Raw genomic sequence first — 25,038 nt, 5'->3', positions numbered from 1 at the left:
ACAAGAGGATTGTGACAAATACCAAGAGGATCATATCAGACTATGCAGATGACGTTTAATGTGAGCAAGAGCAAAGTGATGCATGTGGGAAAAAGGAAACTAAACTATAGCTATGTGGTGCAAGGTCCCAAATTAGGAGACAATGACCAGGAAAAGGATCTAGGTGTCATCGTTGATGATTCTTTGAAACCCTCTGCTCAGTGTGCAGCAGCGGCTAAGAAAGCAAATAAAATGTTAGGTATTATTAGAAAAGGAATGGAAAGCAAAAATGAGAATGTTATGTCTTTGTATCAGTCCATGGAATTCGTTGCCAGAGAACGAGGTAAAAGCAGTTAACTCAGCAGAGTTTAAAAAAGATTTGGATAACATCCTAAAACAAAAGTTCATAAGCCATTATTAAGATGGACTTGAGGAAAATCAATTGCTTATTTCAAGGATAAGCAGCATAAAATCTAGTTTACTGTTTTTGGGTCTTGCCAGGTACATGTAACCTGGATTGGCCACTGTTGGAAACAGGATACTGGGCTGTATGGACCTTCAGTCTGTCCCAGTATGGCAACACTTGTGTTCTTGCTTATGTGCTGTCTTAAAAATTCATGACTGTAAAAGAACCACATTGAAAAACCTAAAGTCAAAAGTGTGCAGATCCTCACCAGATCCTGCACAGAACTCTCTACGTGTAGTCACATGTTTCGCCAGATGGCATCATCAGGAGAACGAAATTCAACGAACAAGCCGCCAGGAGGAAAACAGTCAGCACTCCCGATCCAGGGCGGATCTCTACATGTACAGAGCGTTGAGCAACTATGGACTTCTGTGTATACACTGTTTTAATTTCACTATGAGTGCACAGCATAAGAAAATATAAAAAAAGAGTAGTAGAGGTCTGGGACAAGTATAGCTGTCTACATTGTTAGCTCTGTCAGCCCTGGTGGCGTTTAGCGTAAGGTTAAGACCATGTTATTTATGTTTAGGTAGGAAGGGAGGGCTGATGGTGCAATGATGCAGTATGGTGGTTGATGAGAGTTGTGCTTGACAGCTTTACTCATGTACCCAGTTCTGAGCACTGTTCACATTCATTTTATGATTGTTTAGGATTTTATGTTTGTACTATTTTGCTCTATATTAGGTAGGAAGTGGTAATTTAGTATTATAGAATTAGATGTAGACAGGTTTCTAGCATCAAGTATTGCATATAGTTGTGAGAGACCTCATAATTATTATATTCCCAGTTTATTTTGTTAATTCCAATATTAATTGTCAATCCACTTATACAAATACTATTCACAAACCTGTGCCTTTTTCCAAGATTTCCACTGCTACAGATCTCACCAGCTTATACATGAAAGTATATCTCCCAGTATTAACAACCATAAATCCACTTAAATACTTGTCACAAACCTGTGCTTTTTTCCAAGTTTTCCACTGCCGATATTCTGTTTTATATTCTTCAATCTTTTTTTCATAATCTTCCATGTATTCTTCCAATAACTCATTTATTTCTGCCTGAATTTCTGCTTCATATGCATCTTCGTCTGTTTTCTGGTTAATTTCTTCCCTTTAAAGCAATGTGTTAAATTTACATATAGATAACAGTAAGGAGGTAATTTTAAAACATAGCAAAGTACAGCCAGGGCTCCCATTTACACGTATAACTTACAGATATAGTTAGTTATGCATGTCCCTGCCACAGTTAGGAACCCCCATTTACATCAGCTCTATGGCTCGCATAAGTGTGAGTGCCTAGATATTAGACATGTCAATACCCATTTACGATACTATTCTATAATGGAACTTATGCAGAAGGTTCTGTTATACAGCCCTGCAACGGCAGAAGGAAGTAAGGCCATTGTGGCTGATTTGTGGGAAAATGGAAAACACATGTTTTGCTTGGTATCTCTGCAATGAGCATACTGCCTTTTACTTCTGAAATACTGAGGATCCTGAAGGGGCTATGAAGAAGTCCAATATTAATTATGATGGGACATACTTCCTGGATTACAGATAGGCACTTAAGGAGAAATTATGACTTACCTCCAGATCGGCAGATAAAAATGGGGGTTATGCATGTCCACCAGCAGATGGAGACTGAGAACCACAGACCTCTAAGTAAACATGTAAGTCAGTCTTCCAATAGCCAAGCAGATATACCTGCTGACCCCCCCCAAACCCCCCCCCCCCCCCCCACAATCACTTGCACGTTCCCTAAGACTTGATTAGTCGTAAAATCCCTATATAGGGATTTTACGACTAATATAGAGACCCAAACAATAATGGGGAAAAACAAAATTTAAACATAAAATTATATATCTAAAATAAGTCAATTACACGTTGAGTGAAGAAATATTTTATCTGATTTGTTTTAAATTTACTACTTTGTAGCTTCATTGCGTGGCCCTAGTCCTAGTATTTTTGGAAAAAGTAAACTAGCGATTCACGTCTACCCGTTCCATTCCACTAATTATTTCATAGACCTCTACCATATCTCGCCCCTCAGCCATCTTTTCTCCAAGTTGAAGAGCCCTAGCCGCTTTAACCTTTCCTCATAGGGAAGTCATCCCATACCCTTTATCATTTTCGTCGCCCTTCTCTGCATCTTTTATAATTTCACTATATCTTTTTTGAGATGCGGTTACCAGAAATGCACACAGTACTCGAGGTGCGGTTGCATCATGGAGCGATACAAAGGCATTATAATGTCCTCATTTTTGTTTCCATTCTTTTCCTAATACCTAACATTCGATTTGCTTTCTTAGCTGCCACTGAACACTGAGCACAGGGTTTCAACGTATCAACAATGACACCTAGATTCCTTTCGTTTCAGTGACTCCTAATGTGGAGCCTTGCATCATGTAGCTATAGTTGGGGTTCCTCTTTCCCACATGCATCACTGTGTACTTGCTCACATTAAATGCCATTTGGATGCCCAGTCTCTCAGTCTCGTAATGGCCTCTTGTAGTTTTTCACAATCTTCTCGCAATTTAACTTTGAATAACTTTGTGTTATCTGCAGATTTAATTACTTCACTAGTTACTCCCATCTCCACATCATTTATAAATACGGTACAAACAGCAGTTTCAGCACAGACCCCTGGGCAACCCCACTATCTACCTTTCTCAATTGAGATTACTGACCATTTAACACTACTCTGTTTTCTATCTTTTAACCAGTTCTTAATCCACAACAGGACACTGCCTCCTATCTTTGCTTCTCCAAGGCTCTTCACCAACTTGTCCAGCTCCTCTCCAAACAACAATGACCCTCAAAAGGAAAGCTTGCTGAGCTTAGGCTTAGTAGCCACATCTGCCGACCAGCCCCGAAGCCACAAAGAACTCCTGGCCATTACACTGAGCACCATGGAGCTCTCTGAAGTACAAAGCAGGTCAGAGAGCATTCCAAAGAAAACAGAACCCACCATTATCTTCGCCAATTCCCAGTCCACCAGAGACCAGTCATCTGACATCCTATCCTTCACCCCCTGAAAACAGGCCCTGGCCACCAAACCGCCACAGGCAGCAGCCTGGACCACCAGAGCCGCTACATCAAAACTCTGCTTCAACAGAGCCTCCATCCTGTGGTCCTGAGGATCCTTCAAGCTGTACCCCATTCTACAGGAACCATATTCTTTTTAGTCACCTCAGAAATCACCACATCCATCATAGGTGGCCACAAGAGTTTTCTATCCTGCTCAGGAACGGTATACAAATGCACCATGGAACTGGCGATACCAAATGGAGCATCAGAAGAATTCCACTGGGTTTGAATCACATCCCTGATGTCTTGATACATGGGAGAAAGACTTGGAAGACTTCCTAATTCAACAAGGGATCCACAGTCCAAGGGGTTTTCTTAGGCTCATCTTCAAATCTCAACATTGATGACACCTGTGCAACAAAGCTCCTGCAACTCATCCCTGGAAAATATACACACAACAGAGAAATCCTCCCTGGAACTCAAGCTTGGTCCTTTTCTAAGAGCAGGGACTCGGCACCAAGCAGCTCCTCTCTAGCCTCATTAACCTCTGCCTCTTGGGAGGAGAAAGAGGAGGGGCAGATATCCTCCGAGACCCTCCCTGTTCCAAATCAACCTGACCCCCCCCCCCCCAACTTGCAAAGACAGAAGACCTTGTATAAAGCAAAAATAAAATCAGAATTCTAGAGTACTGCCTAGCACCTTGTCCAGCTGCCAAGAAACAAACTGGCTGTAAGAGTGGGGGCTGGTCTGCAACAATGACCCAAACAGTGCAGATAAAATTGTGGCAGTTCCCGCTACCACCACCACCATCACAGGAACACCAGCACTGCTGGAATTAGAGTCCCTGCGGGAGGAAGGCTCTTAAGATGGACCTGGCACAGACACCACCCCTAAATCACCCCCATCTATGGTTGGCGCAAAACGAACAGTGCTCCACTGAATCCAGCCCTCTCTGGGAACAAGCCAAGCAAGGTATTAAAATTTTTCACATCTCTGCCACATAGCATTCTGTCAGACACACACATGGAAGCCCTCCTATGGAAACGCTGGAGACACCTGCATCCACTACTCGAACAAAGGAACCTGACCTGGCAAGAAAGGCTTCGAGGAGATGGTGATGCTAAACTCACTCTGTTGGAGCTATTTCCTCCTCCCCATAGTAGACTCTACAGGCTTTCAAGACTTCTCCGCTGACAAAGGTAGAGGGGGGTCAACTGAGGCTCACACAAACTGGGGGAGGTGGGGAAGGACCTGTCCACTCAGATTTGACACCCCTGAGGCTATGGAGACCCCTGAAAGCGCCCACCTCCATCTAGAAGAAGAATAATTCTAGCCGCACAGAGGGAAAAACCAAAAACCCTTTAAAAGGTCAGTGTCTTTTTTTCCTCCTGTGAAGCCAAATCACCAAACCCCAAGGAGACTACCCCCACCCCATCCCAATGTCCAGACTGGAACTGTCTAGGCTTACCATGCCCATCTTCTGCTGGAGACTGAGAACAGACTGACTCTAGGGGGACTGCACAGCTCACTTAGAAGTCAGTGGTTCTCAGTCTCCATCTGCTGGTGCGCATGCATAACCCCCCTATATCTGTGCGATCTGGAGGGATGCTTTAAAACTTATTTTTGAGCATAAGTGGGCTTACTTCCTTCTGCCACTGCAGGGCAGTATAGAATAGGCTCCTACTGCACAGCTTAGGGTACCTAAATGAGGGGGCTCTGTTAAAGAACTGCCCCAAGGATGAGTAGGCTAAGAGGTGAAGTAGGCACCAGTACTTATACATTACTGTATAAAGACACAGAGGGGCTCATTTTCAAAAGAAAAATGTCTAAAAAGTGGCATAAAACAGAATTTAGACATTTTGCTTGCCAAAATGTTCAAGTCACTATTTTCAAAGCCTATTTTGCAGATGTTTATCTCTGCATTTCGTCTGCAGTATGTCCAAATCACAAAAGGGCGTATCACGGGTGGGATTAGGGCGTTCCTGATGTTCTTCTGCCATAATGGAACAAAACCAAAACACACAGGACTGAAACTAAGATGTTTTGAGCTAGACCTGTTTTAATAACAACTAACTATACACAAGGAAGTGGGAACGAAGGAAGGCTAGACGAACCTCAGGATCAATGAAGTTAAAAATTTATTGCTATGATGTGTATAAAAACACTACAGAATTAACATAAAATCAATGTAGAAAATTCAATATGTGTAAAACAGTACAGAATAAAGTAACATCAGTGCTAAAAAATCAACAGTACATAATGAACGTAAAATCAGTACTCTAGACTCGACACTGTGTTTCGGCATATAACGTGACTGCCTCAGGAGTAGAGAGTTGCACGGGGACAGAAATTTTACCCATCCTCATCGATCCCCGCAAGCATTTAACCAGTCCCCAGCCATCCCCACAAGAATTTAACCCGTCCCTACCCATCCCCACAAGAATTTAACCTGTCCCCACCCGTCCCAGCAAGAATTTAATAGTACATAAAAAAAATTTCCAGTAGGCTCTCTCAGTCTCTCTCCGGGTTCAAGCCACAGCATTGCAGGCAAGGAAGGAACAGAAGTTGGAATTTGAACTTGTCTCCGATTCATTGGCACTGTGTGCTGAGAGGTTGCCACATGCACGCACCAGTAGGTCAGGTGACATCTGATGCTTGTGCCTGTGTCAGAGCTGAGGTCTGCGCATCAGCCCAGGGGCAGACAGGATTAATAGTAACATAAGCAAGTGACAGCAGATAAAAATCTGAACGGTCCAGTCTGCCCAATAGTCACGCTCATTATCAATTCATTATTAAATTAACAATGAACGTGATATTATATACTTGATTATGGTCTTTCTTTGGCATTTCTGGGACATAGATCATAGAAGTCTGCCTGACCCTATCCTTATGTTCCAACTGCTGGAGTTGTCATCGAAGCCCACTCCAGCCTATTTGTCTTCTCGTTTGTGGGAAATAGACCGTAAAAGTCTGTCCAGCACTGTCCTCATGTTCCAGCCACTAAAGTTGCTGTCTAAGCCCTTTCCAGCCCATCCTAAACCAGATTGCCATGAGATGCACAGCATACAAGTCTGCCCAGTATCGGCCCTAGTTCATCATTGCCAGAGTCACTACCTAAGTGTCACTCGACACATCCACACACATGCAGCCATTTAAGTTTAGGTTTTTTATAACTTCCATTTTCTAATTAGAGATCCTCTGTGTTCATCCCATGCCTTTTTTAATTCTGTCACCATTTGTGTCTCTACCACCTCCTTAAAGGAGCCTTTCCGCATCTGTGCTGTTAAAGCAAGGAGAAGGAGGAGTCAGCACTCAAAGAACTTGTTAGTCAGTAAGTGAGAGGCTGGCACAAGTGCAGCTTACACTTCCACAGGAATCCCCCCAGGAATTGTTTCCATCCCCATGAGAACCCCGCAGGAACGGCTTCCACCCCCCCCCAGGAATTGTTTCCATCCCCATGAGAACCCCGCAGGAATGGCTTCTGTCCCCACAGGAACCCTGCAGGAACGGCTTCCGTCCCCGAGCCCCATTCCCGTGCAAGTCTCTACTCCGGTGTCCGACAATGAATAAATGGAGTCAAAATGTACTGCTAGGTGAAAAAAAAGAACGTGCATGCATAAACTGATGCACTATGTAAACACTGAAGGTATCAAAAAGCAAAATACAAGTTCTCCAAATGCATGAGATGAGGCGTCAGTGCTCATTCACTTGGCAGTGCTGAGTCTAGAGTACAGATTTTACATTCATTGTGTACTGTTGATTTTTAAGCACTGATATTACTTTATTGTGTACTGTTTTACACATATTGAATTTTGTGCATTGATTTTATGTTAATTCTGTAGTGCTTTTACACACACCATAGCAATTGATCCTGAGGTTTGTCTACCCTTCCTTCGTTCCCACTTCCTTGTGTATTGCTGCTTGTCTCACATTTCCCTGTTAAATTTTCCTGCTAGTTGCCTGACTACCCTTTTTCCCCTTTCCTCTAATCTTATTTTAATTGCCTCCTCCTCTTTGTGAGTTTTTGTTAACCGCCTAGCTGCCATATGGCGATTGGCGGTATATCAAGTGTAATAATATAAAATAAATAAATAATGCTGTGTATTGCTCCATGGTGTGATCTCACCTTGAGTAATGCATTCAATTCTGATCACTGTATCTCAAAAAAGATATAGCAGAATTAGAAAAGGTTCAAAGAAGAGTGACCAAAATGATAAAGGAGACAGAACTCCTCTCATATGAGGAAAGGCTAAAGAGGTTAGGGCTCTTCAGCTTAGAAAACAGACAGCTGAGGGGGGATATGATTGAGGTCTATAAAATCCTCAGTGGTATACAAAAATGGGCATAATTGAATGGGGTGCCTAAGTTTTCCTGGGGATGTCCTCACAGGACAGCCCCGCGAAGGGGCGGGGAAACCCATATTATCGAAACAAGATGGGCGTCCATCTTTCGTTTTGATAATATCCGTTTTCACATCCTGTTTAAACTTCTTCTACTAACCTATAAATGTATTCACTCTGCTGCTCCCCAGTATCTCTCCACACTCGTCCTTCCCTACTTCCCTTCCCGTGCGCTCCGATCCATGGATAAATCCTTCTTATCTGTTCCCTTCTCCACTACTGCCAATTCCAGACTTCGCTCCTTCTGTCTCACTGCACCCTACGCCTGGAATAAACTTCCTGAGCCCCTATGTCTTGCCCCATCCTTGGCCATCTTTAAATCTAGATTGAAAGCCCAGCTCTTTAACATTGCTTTTGACTTGGAACCACTTGGAACCTCTCGCTTCTACCTACCCTCCTCTCCTCTTTCCTCTACACATTAATTGATTTGCTTGCTTTATTATTTTTTGTCTATTAGACTGTAAGCTCTTTGAGCAGGGACTGTCTTTCTTCTATGTTTGTGCAGCGCTGCGTACACTTTGTAGCGCTATATAAATGCGAAATAGTAGTAGTAGTAATAATACGGTTGGAGATGCCCAAATCAACATTTAGGTTGAGCTTAAAGATGGTCGTTCCCGGTTTTCGCTGACAATGGAAACCGAGGACGCCCATCTCAAAAACGACCAAATCCAAGTCATTTGGTCATGGGAGGAGCCAGCAATCGTAGTGCACTGGTCCCCCTGATATGCCAGGACACCAACCGGGCACCCTAGGGGGCACTGCAGTGGACTTCAGAAATTGCTCCCAGGTACATAGCTCCCTTACCTTGTGTGCTGAGCCCCCCCTAACCCCCCCCCAAACCCACTCCCCACAACTGTACACTACTACCATAGCCCTAAGGGGTGAAGGGGGGCACCTACATGTGGGTACAGTGGGTTTCTGGTGGGTTTTGACGAATTCACATTTACCACCACAAGTGTAACAGGTAGGGCAGTGGGGATGGCCCTGGGTCCGCCTTCCTGAAGTGCACTGCACCCTCTAAAACTGCTCCAGGGACCTGCATATTGCTGTCAGGGAGCTGGGTATGACATTTGAGGCTGGCACAGAGGCTGGCAAAAAATATTTTTTAAGTTTTTTTTTAAGGTGGAAGGGGGATAGTGACCACTGAGGGAGTAAGGGGAGGTCATCCCCGATTCCCTCTGGTGGTCATCTGGTCAGTTCGGGCACCTTTTTGAGCCTTGGTCGCAAGAAAAAAATGGACCAAGTAAAGTTGGCCAAGTGCTTGTCAGGGACGCCCTTCTTTTTTCCATTATCAGCCAAGGACGCCCATCTCTTAAGCACGCCCCAGTCCCGCCTTCGCTATGCTTCCGACACACCACCTTGACAGACAATAAGACTGAACGGGTAAAAGTGAATCGATATTTCACTCTTTCAAAAAGTATAAAGACCAGGAGACAATCAATGAAGTTATATGGAAATACTTTTAAAACAAATAGGAGGAAATATTTTTTTCACTAAAAGAATAGTTAAGCTCTGGAACTCGCTGCTGGAGGATGTGGTAACAGCGGTTAGCATATTTGGGTTTTAAAAAGGTTTGGATAAATTCATGGAGGAAAAGTCCGTAGTCTGCTATTGAAACAGACATGGGGAAGCCACTGCTTGCCCTGGGATTGGTAGCATGGAATGTTGCTACTATTTGGGTTTCTGCCAGGCACTTATGACCTGGATTGGCCACTGCTAGGAACAGGATACTTTGTTTCAAAAATGGCCATTTACAAGACATTTTTGTGCTCAGTGTGCCTATCTTTTAGGACCATTTTTTTGGGGAAAAAAAAGCATCCAAAGGAAAAACACACAAAAACAAGTCATTGGAATGTATTGGGGGTGGGGGGGGGGGGGGGGGGCAAAGTTCTTAGCAGACTGCCCGACTGCCCACATAGACATCCCAGCAGAGCACCCTAAGGGGCACTGCAATGGACTTAACGTAAAAGGTCCCAGGTACCATGTCACTGTTACGCCCTTATATTGTATGATTAACCCAGCAAATCCCTACGGTACCCAACTGTACACAATAGCACTGATTTAATAATTTGATATACCACCTTACACACAAGTTTTATGCCTGGTGTCACCTATATGTAGGTACAGCAGGTTTTTGGTGGGTTTTGGAGGGCTCACACTTTCCACAAGTGTACTAGGTTAGATTGGGACACGGGCCTGGGTTCCCTTCTCTACAGTCCACTGCACCGACTACTACACTACTCCATGTACCCGCTTGATGCTTTAATAGGACTGGGCATAAAATCTGAAGCCGTCATAAAGGCTGCTATGTACTGTTTCTTTCACATTTTAAGGGGGTGAGGGGTTTATGCCTTAATCCCGCCAGAGGTCATCTCATATTTAGGGCACCTTTGTGTGACTTAGGCATGACTGAAACAGGTCTAGACCAAAACGTCTTTTAGTCCTGGCTTTGTTCTATTATGGCAGAAAAATGTCTTAAGTTTTGGGAACACCCAAATCATACCCCCAACATGCTCCCTTGTGATTTGGCTGCACTGCAGAGAAAAATGTCTCAAATTCAAGTTATGAAAATCACAATCTGGACTTTTTTTTTTTTGAGAAAACATCCAAATGCTATTTTATGCCGTTTTTGAGACTTTTTCTCTTTTGAAAATTAGCCCCTAAATGTCACTTCCCATTTTCTCTGTTTCACATCAAGCACACATACAACATTTTTGCTTTCAGGCAATGAATGTTGCTGCTTGTTTTTCCCTTTTTCACATTTAGCATAACAAAGTTTAATTGCAAACAGGACAGAAAATTAAAAAAAAAAAAAAGAGAGAGAGACTACAGGCCTAAGATTCAACAAAAATACTATCAAAATATACTTTCTCAAGCAGAGTTTCACGGGTGTGTTGGCAAATTTCTGAAAGTCACGTAGAGACTTGATTTCTCTCCAGACTTTTATGATGGTCTTAAGCAACGTCCGATCTTTCTGCTGCTCAGCATCACGCATTCTTCTAGTCTGCCTGGAAAAAATATACAGACAAAAGTAATAGTGTTGACGCGACTGATTTATAAGTGAAAAGTGTAAAACTGATGATACCACAAGGCAATTAGTAAAATTTTTAGCTTACTGGCTAAAGTGCTCAAATCTAGATAACAAAATAATAAGTCAGAAAGCAAACTAGAAAACAGGATGCTGTTCCTTTTAGCATTGCATAACCCCCCCCCCCCTTTAATTCTGAACAATCTGATTTAAATTACTATGAAATCCCTTGAGGTATCCCCGTCAGAAACGTTCTAGTAAAACAAAGTGGTTACAACTGTACGTAAAATCTAATTCTCCAGAAAAACACTTTGTCTGAGGTAATAAAATCACATCAAGCCCTAGAGGATGCTAAATACTAGCAAAGTTCTCTATTTCTTTTGGCTCAGGGTAGATATTTACTAAGTAGAATTACTTCCATGTTTCAGGCTGTTAAGGCTTGGTATTAAAGTGCAATGCATTTCCTTGTGGAACAATGTACTCATTAGTAACAAGAATGTGTTCCTCTCCCCATCCTAAACTTACTGGTAGATTTTTTTTTTTTTCATGGAGCAGTTAGTGCAAGGACAGTGATCTTGTCAAAGTGTAAAAACAATCTTCTAACCAAGCCCTCAGGAACTGCAAATCAGATTTTAATTCAGCATAATTGGCACACAAAAGCAAGATAAAGTTGTAGGAGAGCTGTACAAACATGCGACTGGTCATTAGGCAGGACGGGTGCATCTGCCTAGTGGCACAACGTGGGTGATGGCACCGGGGCACCTATAAGGACATCTATGGAAGGTTCATCATGGCTGGCACAGAGTCTGGAACATCTACACATGCTCAATGCCTGTTGGGTTCCACCCCTCTGAATCAAAATTCCGAGAGGGGTGGTAAATTGGACTGTGCTCACTCTAAATTTTAAAAGAGATGAAAGTTACAGGATAGCTCCTAAGTACATTCCAAATTAGCTCCTAACTTTTGGTGAATGATACAGACAGGGCACTTATCTGAATACCTACTCCTGCCACTGGATAAGTGCTCTTAAATATTAGGTCACTTTTTTTCCACACACATTAGAATTCAGAATTGGCTCCGAGCTATCCAATAACAGGTGCTTTTGATCTGTTTTTTTCAATCTGCTGGAGTATTCTGAAACTTGAGTTTTTACATTTTATTTTCATACTAGTAAAAGAAGCCCGTTTCAGAGCAAATGAAACGGGTGCTAGCAAGGTTTTCGTCGCCAACACCCCCCTCCATTCCTGGGCAACCCCTTCGTTGTTCTGGCATTGCTCCGCCCCCAACGTCATGACATTTGACGCGAGGGCGGGACCCGGAGCGATTTCCCCCCCCCCCCCCCCGCCTCCCTCCCTGCCAACCCCTTCGTTGTTCTGCCATTGCTCCGCCCTCAAGGGCGGGGCCCGGAGCGATTTTGGTGGCTTCACCACCACGAACCTTCGAACCTTTTTGAAGGAAGTCAGAGCTTGGCTTCACTGACTTCAGTGTCCTCAGAACGTTGAGGGTGAGTTTTATTATAGTAGATGTTACATCTATAATGCAATAGGTTTTGGTGTTCATTTTAGAAGCCCTATTCATGTTTTAGATGTGCATAATTGGCATTTAGAAGTGTATTTTACATACGCCTCTAAATCCCAGTTTTAGAAAGGCAGTACAAACCTGTCCAAAACTCACAGGTGTATTTGGCGAGGGAGTATGGTATGGGCATTTTTTGGGGGTCGAGCCAAAAAGATACACGTGCATTCCCCATTTCAGAAGGGAAATGCACGTCTATGTTCACCAACATCAATTTCGGGATCTACACCTGCCCCAGGCACATTCTGGTGAGACAAAGATTCTCACTTTGTGTAGCACTCCACTGGAGGGATTGGGGCAGTCAAGGCCTTAATCCCCCCCAAGGTAGTTTGTCCCTCTTCCCCTTTTAAAAGTAATACTGGCAAAGAATACTGGGTTCTGTGATAGCATCGAAAAACAGATGTGTGTGTTTCTGAAACGGTTGATATTTTTATTATTTATTAAGATTTATTTACCACAGTTTTGAAGGAGTTCATTCAAGGCCATGTACAGCAAGATATACACGTGTATGTTCTGACACCTACCCGAATATGTTCTGAAATACATTTATTTTGCCATGTTGACCCTACTGATGTTTTAGATATTGCTTGTAAAATGGATGCTCCCACCATATATAACAGGTACACACACATCCATTCCTGAATGCATTTTAGAACAGGCAGATCTAAATACAAGCAGAACTTGGCATGTCCCAGTCTGAATGTCTCAATTCCAATTTGTATGTCCTTTCTAAAATCCACCATTTTACTTATAGTTGGTGTTATGTCATGTTATGTTTATACATGTTAATACTTTTTTTTTTTACATTTTTTAGTAATCCACTTTGATCTTTCATTTTTAGGGGTCAATAGTCAAAACAATTCAAGCAGCAGGAGAAGCTTCTTTGAACAAATTGGCCTATAAAGCTGTCATAGATTGATATGGTATAAATTCATTAACTATGGAATATCAGTTTGATGACATGACAGCTAGTTCACAAAACAGGCTTCTGACCAATAACACGAATGCTGCTATTCTGATAAGTATTTAACTTTAAAGAAAAGCAAAACAATATCCTCATATACTCTACAAATAAAAACTGGTCACTGCACTATGAGGCTGCTTGTAAAAGTCAAATGAAAAATAATAAATCAATCACTATTCAAACAGAATGTGCACCAAGGCAGCAGAAAAGACATACTCTGAAGAGGGAGAGCAACGGCATATAAACATACCTTGGATAAAATGCTCTGGCTAGGCAGCCAGGGTTTTAGGAATTGCAAAACACTTTTTAGGTTTTCACTGGTGAGGGCTATGGATTGCTAGAAAAGTAAACTACGCACCACCCTCCTCAATCCTTTCCCAGCCTCCCAGACCTGCACCTCAAAAGAGGCATGAGCAATGCCCACTCAGTCCTGCCTCCAGCGCCACCATCTTCAAATTCAAAGTACCCTGCCCTGCGAGGTGCATCCTGGGATGCAATAGGTGGAGCCAGTCTACTATATAAGGAAACTTCAACCTTATATGGCAAATTGTCCCTGCCCAGCGCATCACTGAATGCACCATGTGGGGTAGGGCGCCATCAGTTTGAAGATGGCAGCACTGGAGGCAGGAGTGTGTGAGCATACCCCCTGCCTCTTGAGGTACAGGTCTAGGGTGCTCGTGGGGGGAATCTTGGGGATGGGTTGAGGGGGTACCACTAGACATCTTCTAAAAATTGGGGACAAGGGATCTGGTTGAAGGGGAGGAAGGCCACTGGACCACCAGGTAATTAATTAATTTGCTGTTGGGGGACCGGGAGCGGGGTAATGTCCGGTTGGGTTGAGAAGAGGGAGGGAGTGAGGCTGCTAGGGAACTTACAGAAAGCTAGGTTGTGGCACCGGCAGTTTGCTTTTTTTCTTCAATGTCAAGATGACATCAATGATCTGCGGATTACTGCCACAATCTTAAGGCGGCAGTAATTTGCATGCCCATCCATTACAGCATGCTGTGGTGGTTTTTTAGCTGTGATTTTGTGGTTGACTGCAGGCTCTACTGCAAAGCTTTCTGCACAGGCCCCTCAGCTCCTGTGTGGCTGCTTCTGTGTGGTCCCATCATTAGAAGGGGACCTCCCGGAAGCTGCCTCAGCAGAAGGAAATGTGCCTCAACTGCTCTCTACATCATGTCACCGGAAAAGGGATATGTTCCTTGCTCTCCCCATAATGGTCCTAGATAAAAGAGAGGAAGAATAGGCTAGGAGGAAAGGAAGAAATGAAATGAAATGGAAACCAAGGTATGCACTGACAAATATTATGCAATTGTAAAAGACATGGAGGGGCATAATCGAACAGAAACGCCTATCTCCATGGGCGTTTATCTCCGAGAACGGGTCCGTGAAGGGGCGGACCGAATCGTATTTTCGAAAAAACATGGACGTTTCTTTTTTTGAGCTGAGCGTTTTTGTTTTTCAGCGATAATGGAAACCGAAAACGCCCAGCTCAAAAACGAATAATTCCAAGACATTTATTCGTGGGAGGGGCCAGGATTCGTACTGCACCGGTCCACCTCACATGCCAGGACACCAACCGGGCACCCTAGGGGGCACTTTAAAAAAAAAAAAAAAAAAAAAAAGGTAAAACAGCTCCCAGGTGCATAGCACCCTTCCCTTGGGTGTTGAGCCCCCAAAATCCCCCTCAAAACCCACTGCCCACAAGTCTACACCATTACTATAGCCCTAAGGGGTGAAGGGGGGCACCTACACGTGGATACAGTGGGTTTGGGGGGCGGTTTGGAGGGCTCCCATTTACCAGCACAAGTGTAACAGGTGGGGGGGGGGGGATGAGCCTGGGTCCACCTGCCTGAAGTCCACTGCTCCAGTGACCTGCATACTGCTGCCAGGGAGGTGGGTATGACATTTGAGGGTGAAAATAAAAAGTTGTGAAACGGCATATTTTGTGGTGGGAGGGGGTTCGTGACCACTGGGGGAGTCAGGGGAGGTCATCCCCGATTCCCTCCAGTGGTCATCTGGTCATTTAGGGCACTTTTTGGGGCCTTATTCGTGGAAAAACAGGGTCCAGGAAAAGTGCCCTAAATTCTCGCTAAAAACGCATATTTTTTTTCCATTATCGGCGAAAGGCGCCCATCTCTGATCGGCAGATAACCACGCCCCAGTTCCGCCTTCACCACGCCTTCGACACGCCCCCATCAACGTTGTCCGCATCCGCGACGGAGTGCAGTTGAAAACGTCCAAATTCGGCTTTTGATTATACCGCTTTATTCGTTTTTGGGAGATAAACGTCTATCTCCCGATTTGGGTTCTGTCACTAAGAATAGCAACTAAGCAATGATAATAAAGCTTTGTTTACCTGATTTCAAATTTATACTCAGCAATGCTCTGTTGTGCTACTGAGCTGGACATGTTAGTTTCGCTGTTTTTCAAAATAGTTTGTACTGCATTCCTAAGAGCATGAAGCTATAAAATTTAAACAAAAACAATTAATAAACAACTTTAGTGGAAGAAGTTAGTCAATATAAGTATGCTGCAGAAATGTTCACATATTAAAGACCAATGGATGTTATCTAGATAAAGTTAACCACAAAAATTGTCTTTTTGGATTTATGTTACACATAACAGGTTAAGTTGCTGGTTTTGAATAAATCTGCATAAAGTTAATGGAATAAAGCTATCTAGTTAGCCATCCTAAAGTAATTTGCCCTCTTCAAACTTAGTTACTTTTAACCAGCCAACACTGAGGGGCCGATGATCAGAAGCAAACATGGATGCTAGAGGCTACTAGCGCCATACTAGCACCCACGTTTGCTACCACCTCATGAGCACAGCCCCCGAGCGAATGAAACAACAGGCTTGCAGGCTCTGACCACAAGTAACATGTAAATGCATGCTAAGCAGGAGTTTTATTATTCCTCCCCAATGATCAGCGGGCAGCTCGCCAGACATTGGCGTGTTGCCCATGGCAAATCCCATACCTGCTCTGAGATGGCATTAGGGTTTGCGGGACATAGGGAAGGAATGGGGAGCTCTGTCCAGCATGCATTTGCATGCTAGCAGAACCCCATCCCCCCCAATGGAACACCCCCCTCCCTGCAGAAGCCCCAAGCCCCCACCCAAAGCCAGCTCCCTAACGCTGTGTCGAGTCTTCAAAACTTTTAATAAAATTCTTTATTAACGAACATCCTCCAGTTTCTGGCATCCTTGGTCGCTCTCCCACTCTTTGCTTTCTTTTGCTACCTAGGGTGGACATTGACTGATTTTGTTGTTGTTTACACAAAAGCATGATTACAGGACAATGAGGAAATAATACATCAGTCGCTTAGAAACCATATATTGGGAATTAGGTGACAAAACAAAGAAAAGAAAAGAATAGATCATAACATTCTTTTACATTGCCTTGGGATCTATGGGATAAGAGACGTCTTGTGCTGGTGAAACTCTTTCAGATAGCTCACAGTGTGAGACTGCTGATGAAGAGGTGTCTCGTTATCCTTTACGGTATAGAATGCCACAAGAGTACTTTCACCCCTTCTTTTTAACATCTATGTGTGCTCAATGGCTGATGTGATATAGGCTTCTGGAATTCAATTTCAAATTTTTGCTGATAACATTCAGTTGTATATTTATTTAGGATAGCAGAGATGACCAGCCAAGTAAATTGATTTCTTGCTTATAGGCTATTAAACACTGAATAAAAACTAAGCATAAGCTTCAATTAAATCTTGAGTGCATCATGATTTTCCGCAGAACCCATCTCAGAGTCCATTTCAACTCAACTTGAAATTGCCTCTATAAAACTATATAGCCCCACACTATACGAACACATAACCTGCCTACTGTTCTATAGACCTCCCAACAACTGGAACCATAATCAAACCACATTCATGGACTTTATATCAAATGCTTGTGTTAACAACTCCAACATACTACTAATAGGGGATCTAAACCTCCATTTAGAAGACTCCAACTCTGCTCACACCCAGGAATGTAAAGACTTCCTCCAACTATGTGATTTCAACCTTCCTCCAACAGTACCAACCCATACTAAAGGACACTCACTCGATATCATCTCACACAAACACTCTACAGACCAAAACTTTCTCTTATCAGATATCTACTGGGCAGCTTCCCCCTGGTCAGACCATCACAAAGCAACACTATCCATACAATGGCGGAAAAAGACCAACCCAAACCACCTGACCCCATAACAATCAACACCAGAGGACGAATCGATAAGGAAACCTTCTGGCAACAAATCTATGACAACAACTGGTCAATAGATCCAAAATCAAACCAATTTCTCACAATATGGGACCACAGATGCAAACTTATTCTGGATGAAATCGCCCCGCTACACTCCAAAACTCTACGTATAAAGAAAAAATCCTCACCACGGTTCAACGAGGACCTAAAAAAACTAAAGAAACAAACCAGGAAACTAGAAAAAACTTGGAGTAAATCAAAAGATGATCTCACCCTGAATGCGTGGAAACAAACACAAAAGAAATACAAGAATGACATTAAACGAGCCAAAAGATCATACTACACAAAACAACTCACAGCCACCGGAACAGACATAAAAAAACAATACCAAATCATAAAGAACCTTCTCAGCACGAATCCAGTAACAACTTACTGGATTCGTGCTGAGAAGGTCTTTATGATTTGGATAGTGAACAACATCACTCTCAAACTATCCATCCGCCGACCAATTGGCCAAATATTTCAACGACAAAATCATTAAGCTATGCAACACAATTCCCCATGACGACACAAACATTGACACTTTCCTCGACGAATTGGATCCCGACCCTGAAGAGATCCCGGCAGACCGCTCCTGGACAAACTTCTCCCCCCCTTAGCACTAAGGAAATTTCCACAGCACTATCCAAACTCTCCAAGTCTCACTGCCTCCTGGACCCATGCCCCAATTATCTAATGAAAAATGCCCCAGCTCGATTCATTACTGACCTCACACCCACTTAAACTTCCTACTGCAACAAGGCTCCTTCCCCTCCGAACACGGCAAGATTCTACTCACACCAATACCAAAAAACCCCAAAATACCAGCGAAAGACATCACCAACTATTGACCTGTGGCCTCCATCCCTCTTCTAACCAAACTAATGGAAAACAGAGTGACCTCCCAACTCAACAAATTCATACAAAACTTCTCCATATTACATGAGTCACAATCAGGCTTTTGACCTGCACACAGCACTGAAACAGTACTACTCACCCTAATCTCCAAGTTCAAACAAGAAATTTCATTTGGCAACAACATACTTCTTCTGCAGTTCGACCTATCCAGTGCATTTGACACGGTAGACCAAAATATTCTTAAGAAACTACTGGGCAAACTAGGGATCGACGGAAACATTATTAAATGGATAAAAAGTTTTATCACCACTAGATCCTACCAAATCAAATCCACCTCATCTGTATCATCTGCGTGGTCCTCACAATGCGGAGTCCCCCAAGGATCACCTCTATCCCCGATACTCTTCAATCTTATGATGATTCCTTTGGCCAAAGCCCTATCCAAAGCTGGCCTAAACCCCTTTATCTATGCAGATGACGTCACCATATTCATCCCTTTCCAATCCAACCTTGCAGAAATCTCTGAAAATATAATCACTGGCATGAACGTCTTAGCCTCCTGGGCCAACGCCTTCAAAATGAAGTTGAATAAAGAAAAAACTCAATGCTTAATCCTCTCATCAAGACACTCCACTCTACTCCCACCCACCATGACCACACCCGACGTTACAATCCCTATATCTGCCAATCTAAAAATCCTGGGAGTAACGTTAGACAATCACCTAACTTTAGAAATGCATGCAAAAGCCATAACAAAGAAGATGTTCAACATGATGTGGATACTGAAAAGAGTAAAACCTTTCCTCCCCCAAGCAACTTTCCGCAACTTCATACAGTCCACAGTACTCCCCCACGCTGACTACTGCAACAGCATCTTCATTGGTTGCAAAGCCCAAATCCTGAAAAAACTCCAAACCGCCCAAAACACGGCAGCCAGACTCATATTTGGTAAATCACGATTTGAAAGTGCAACACCATTCCGTGAAAAACTCCACTGGCTCCGTATCAAAGAGCGTATAATCTTCAAAGTCCACACACTGATCCACAAGATCCTCCACGGAGAATCCCCAAGTTACATGACCAATCTAATTGACCTGCAAGCCAGGAACGGGTCCAAATCTTCTCGTACATATCTCAATCTTGACCTTCCCAACTGCAAAGGTCTCAAATACAAAATCTACTACGCATCCAACTTCTCAGTTATAGGCAGCCAACTCTGGAACGCCATACCAAGATACATCCGAACAACCAACGAACATCTACCATTCCGAAAACTGCTGAAAACATACCTCGTCAAACAAGCCTACCCAAACGACCCAACTTAATTCACGAACCAAATTCACACCACTAACATTAACCATAACTCTCTCCTTCCCCCTCACATCTCTCCCTCTTATCCTTCTCTATACAATTGTGTTATCTACGTGATACTTTGTACCCATACATTATGCTACTTCTGGGATACTTTGTACCCAAACATTGTGTTACCTCTGTTATACTTTGTACACATACATTGTAAGCTGCACTGAACCTGCTACCGAGTGGGAAAGAGCGGGGTACAAATGCTATAAATAAATAAATAAATAAATGTTTGCCATGCTTTATGCTCACTTTTATCTTGGGAAGGCAATGTATTTAGAGTTTAAAAGATTGTGTCCTGAAGTCTAGGAGTAGATTTGGATGCAGGCTCAAGTATTAGATAGTGAGGTTTTGACAGTGGTCACACTATGGGGTGGGTTTTTTTTCTTCTATTAACAACAATTACCTAAAGGTCATTTTAGAAGCACATACTGTACAAATGTGAACAGCAGCATTTACAGTTTGGTAGATAGGCTACAAGTTCAAGTAGCAATTTCAGAAAGCCATTATTTGCACATGCAAATGTCTCAGGATGCAGAGAATTGAAGGGGGCATATCTTGGTTGGAAGTCTCACGAGGCTGCTGCTTGAATTCTTAGCGGCCACTTTGAATCGGTGCCGGGATGGGAGGCAGCAAGACAGTTTGCAGCCGCGCTGGGCAGGAAAGAGGGGGATCTTTCCTGCCCTAAAGAGGTCACTAGACCACTAGGGCACTATAGTAAGGTAGGGGAGGGGAGGACACCCTTAGGCCCGCCAGCCCGCCCATTCGTCCGCAAATCCAGATAAATGGGCAGACTGGCAAACCCTCAAAAGAAAACATGTCTGGGTAAAACCAGACATATAGTAACCCTACGAACAATTAAATGACCTGATCTTCCCAGGTACTGTTTAGACAGTATATAGATGTTTCAGTTAGTTTTCTAATTGACCCATTTTTCAGTACCTATTATTGTTTGTTAATTGCACATTTTTTATTCAGTGTTCAATTTTTATGAGAACAAACAAAATTGTTTGTTTGCTCTAATTTTCTGGACTGATAAAGAATCCTGGTGGTTTGTGTGTTGGGTCTGAGAGTGTTTTCTGGGAACTGTGGGACCACTGGGAGTGTGGCTCCAGTAACCTAGAAATCACTAGCGATAAGTTGAGAGCAGGGGACTCGCTCAGAGGCAGTTGTGACCCAGTCGATGGGAGGAGGGTGCTAGTGTAGAGCACAAGCAGCAGGTGCAGGCTGACCTGAGCTGTGCCAGGGATAGACCCTCTGAGTGGCCGCAGGGTGACCCTAGGCAGGTGGCTAGGCATTTCGCGACACGTACCTTGTCTGTAAGAAGATTACTATGGTTTCTTTGTCTCCTCACTAGATACTGATCATACAACTGAGCCAGCTTAGAAACCAGAACATGCTCACGGCTGAAGAGAGGATGATGGGTGAAAATTAGACCAGAAATATCAATGTCCAGTTGGAATTGTCCTTGAGGATCCCTGGATCCAACAATATACTGATTAGAGTGTGTTGCTTTCATTGCCTGAAAAATAAAATAAAATATAAGTCACTGAGGGGCCCTTTTACTAAGCTGCACTATAAGATTGTCTGCACTATTACTAGTGTGTGGGTTTCCCACGTGCTGAGACCACCTTTTAAAGCAGGGGTAAAATAGCCAATTTTTTTATATCGGCAATAATGGACACACAATAATTTTTTCATTAGCATGTGGCAATTAGCACAGGAGCCATTAACGACACCTATTTTCTGGCGGTAAGGGCTCACATGCTAATGGGTTAGTGCATGGCAATGCCCATGCACTAACCGATTAGCACTGAACACGTCCATTCTCCGCCCCTAAATACTCCCCCAATGCTAAAAAATAAAAACTATTTTTTAGGGTGGGAAGTGTGCATATGCGCCAAAATTACCATGGGACTCCTCGGCGTTGTAGGTGTTTTTACCCTGAGGTAAATCCAATTGATAGGACAAAAATTAGTTTGCAGGGACTATACAACAATAATACAAATTCTCCCAGCTATTCTAAGGGCCCTGTTTACTAAGCCACGCTAGAGGCGTTTTAAGCATTAATGCGCGCTAACCGTGTAGGCACCCATAATATTCCTATGGATGTCTACACGGTTAACACAAGCTAAGTTTTAGCACACACTAAAAATGCTTGTGCACCTTAGTAAATAGAGCCCTAAATCTTCAAATTCTCATTGGCAATTCTGAGGCTATAAACTTTTGACCAATCGAGTTGGCTGTTGCCGATCAGCAACTCATTATAAATTTAGCAGTATACTGGGAGAGTGGTAAGATGGCGACCTGAAGTTCATATGCCCAACGGCCCAGCTGCCCTCTGAAGTTTCGTCTTTTTTACGTAAATTTCCTCTCTGCAACTGCAGTTACCTTAACTGAGAGGAAGGGGACAACCTGCGGTCAGCCGCCAATGGCCAGCGTTTTGTCCCCTGAGCAGCAAGTACGGGATCGCTGCGCAACGAACTGCCCACAGATGAAAGGGTTGGCGAGTCCTTTGATTAGCGCCGGCGAAAGAGCATCGATGCGCTTGGACCTGGAAAAAACAACTCCATCGCTCCCGAATTATTCAACTACTATGTCCAAAGGAGTGGAGGAGTGAGTTAGAGGCATATGCTGAAACGGAGGACGTTTACAGCAGAACCCAAATCGGCGGAACCACTCCTAAACACCTAAGAGAAATCAACTTGGAGTTTTTGGCTCCCGTGGAGGTTACATTGATTACCATCTGGAAGGCGCTTCGGGACCTAATGGTGGCAGTAAATAATTTTGTTTCAGATATAATTTTATTAGAGAGTTACATGGACGATTTAACTGAATCCTTTGAGAGTGAAAAATTGATATAACAAATGATTCTAGACGAGCAAGAAGTGGTTATGATTTTGAAAATGATAATAGACCAGAAACTTTGAATAATAAAATGATTATTATTATAGATGATTAATATCGAGATCATTGTTTTTTCCCAGCGTTCTGGGTATGACTCCTAAAGTTTTCCTCAGAAATATTTCCTCAATTATTAAAAGGAGTGAAGCCTGTGAAAACTGGGATTACTTTAATCAGTGGGATTTGAATTAGAGACTTAAGTATATGTATTGTTAAATAACTTCTGGTTTTTAAAAGAGAAAGAATGTAATCAGATCTATTATTTCTAACTAATATTGGATAATAAGTATGTTTTCAATTAAATGAAAACCGTATTGGCCTTGAAGAAGCCAACCAGATGATCAATGTGAAATAATGAATTAGACGAGTAATATCTGGGGATAATCACGTTAATACCACGTTTATTTTTTGTTTGTTTACTGTTTAATTGATCTCCTTGTCTTGTTTCACTCTCCCTATTTAGTGGTCTAAGGAAGAGAATAGAATTACCTGACTTCTCCGTATTTCCGGCAAGTTGTTTTATCGCTTGTAAAAATTTAAATGGTTATAAATAAAAAATTTTAAAAAAATAAATAAATTTAGCAGTACAGATGCTGGAAGTGAACTTTCAATGTGATATTTGTTAATGTTGTCACCATTACGGATGTAATAATTTTGATTTTTAATTGGATCTTTGATTAACATTTGTTTTGTTCCTCTAGCAGACCTCTACCCTGAAGAAGTAATTGAAACCTGGCCATGTCGGCAGAGGTCCGACTTTTAAAAGCTAAGTAGCTATCTGTTTTTCTATATGAAACAAAAGATGTTTTGAAATCTATAGATAAAAACTGGATCAATGAGGAATGGACAGCTACTGCATAAAAAGATTTTTGTATGCAGTTTGCTAGCCAGATATCTGAAGATCCTTTATAAAAATAGGCTACAAAAGAAAAGTCAAATGTGAAAATTACATACATAAAAAAAATATTAGAAAAATGTTTATTAATGATGATTGGTGACTGATGAGAATTTGAAGATTTAGGGCCCTGTTTACTAAGGTGCACTAGAATTTTTAGCGCGCGCTAATGCTAGAAACACCCATAGAAATATATGTGTTTCTGGTGTCCACATGCACTAATTTTTAGCGTGTGCTAAAAACGCTAGCGCGCCTACAGCGTGGCTTAGTAAACAGAGCCCTTAGAGCAGTGGCGCAGCCAGACCTGACATTTTGGGTGGGCCCAGAGCTAATATGGGTGGGCACTAGGTGTGAGTAGTGTTTCTTGGGATACTCCTAAATAATGCCTTAGAGTGCACTTGATGATGGATTTCTAAGTAAACAGTCTGTGCAACAGCTCTTCTGCATCAATATCATGGAACACCGACATTTTTAAATATAGTGATTTTATCCCATATCTTAAACTTGACCAAATATGACTGCTATAAGGCAAACATGTCAATGGCACATATCCTTCAAACTTTGCTTTGTAACAAATGCAAATGCCTGATTAAGCTGTATTCATAAAACAGGTAAATTCTGAAACTGACATTCCCATTTAAAAAGCCAGAGAAGTCAGACACATATAGATCCCCACACAAACTACATGCACACAAATCTTTTACATCGGTCATATGCAGAACACAGACCACTCCTTACAAATTGCAGAATAAAACACAAAAAATTAGAAATGCAGAGATGCCAAGAACACAGACCACCCCTTACAAATTGCAGAATAAAACACAAAAAATTAGAAATCACAGAGATGGCAAATTACCCAGTTCCAGGCTTGAGATTTTGTGCATTCCTGATTTAAACTTTATAACCCAAATCAATGTGGGATTTGCAGTGGCTGACTCTGCCCATGGAAACCAGTGCTGCAAGTCCCATAACAATGGGGTGGTCAGAAATGCAGGACTGTCCCAAAATCTGCAGCCTGGAATTGTAGCTTGGCATCAACCCTGCCCTTCCCCTCCCCCATAGTTTTGCATCTGCTCTGTTCCCCCCCCCCTAGAGATAGTCATCAGCTTTGCCCCCCCCCCCCCCCCCCAGAGTTTGGCATCAGCTCTACCCATCCCTCCTTCCCTCATAATCTGGCATCAGTTCTGCCCTTCCCTCCCACTCCCCTGGCCTTCCCAATCCCCATCCAGAAGCCCAGAATATAGAACATTTTTTTAACCTTGGCTCCAGAGAGCCCACCCCCACCCAGAAGCTCACCAGGTGGTCCCTGAAGACTGTGTTGAAAACCACAGAT

At 42.8% G+C, this 25,038-nt stretch overlaps 1 protein-coding gene across 5 annotated transcripts in view; it reads right to left on the bottom strand.

Moving 5' to 3' along the window:
- Nucleotides 1–25,038, bottom strand: part of CC2D2A (coiled-coil and C2 domain containing 2A) — a 237,142-nt gene that overhangs the window by 164,204 nt on the left and 47,900 nt on the right. For all 5 annotated transcript variants that reach the window (XR_003940710.1, XM_030191203.1, XM_030191206.1 and 2 more), the window contains exons 11-14: nt 21,219–21,428; nt 15,801–15,907; nt 10,742–10,882; nt 1,402–1,558 (exon numbers count right to left, since the gene is read on the bottom strand). Coding sequence is in view for 4 of the 5 variants with exons in the window: in XM_030191203.1 (XP_030047063.1) it covers nt 1,402–1,558; nt 10,742–10,882; nt 15,801–15,907; nt 21,219–21,428 (615 nt within the window). In the remaining variant the exon portion in view is untranslated. The remainder of the gene's footprint in view (nt 1–1,401; nt 1,559–10,741; nt 10,883–15,800; nt 15,908–21,218; nt 21,429–25,038) is intronic.

The sequence above is a fragment of the Microcaecilia unicolor genome, chromosome 2, assembly GCF_901765095.1.
Source record: "Microcaecilia unicolor chromosome 2, aMicUni1.1, whole genome shotgun sequence".
Lineage (NCBI taxonomy): Eukaryota > Metazoa > Chordata > Amphibia > Gymnophiona > Siphonopidae > Microcaecilia > Microcaecilia unicolor.
Note: the sequence above shows the minus strand (reverse complement) of the source record. Positions and strands in the feature narration are given on the sequence as shown.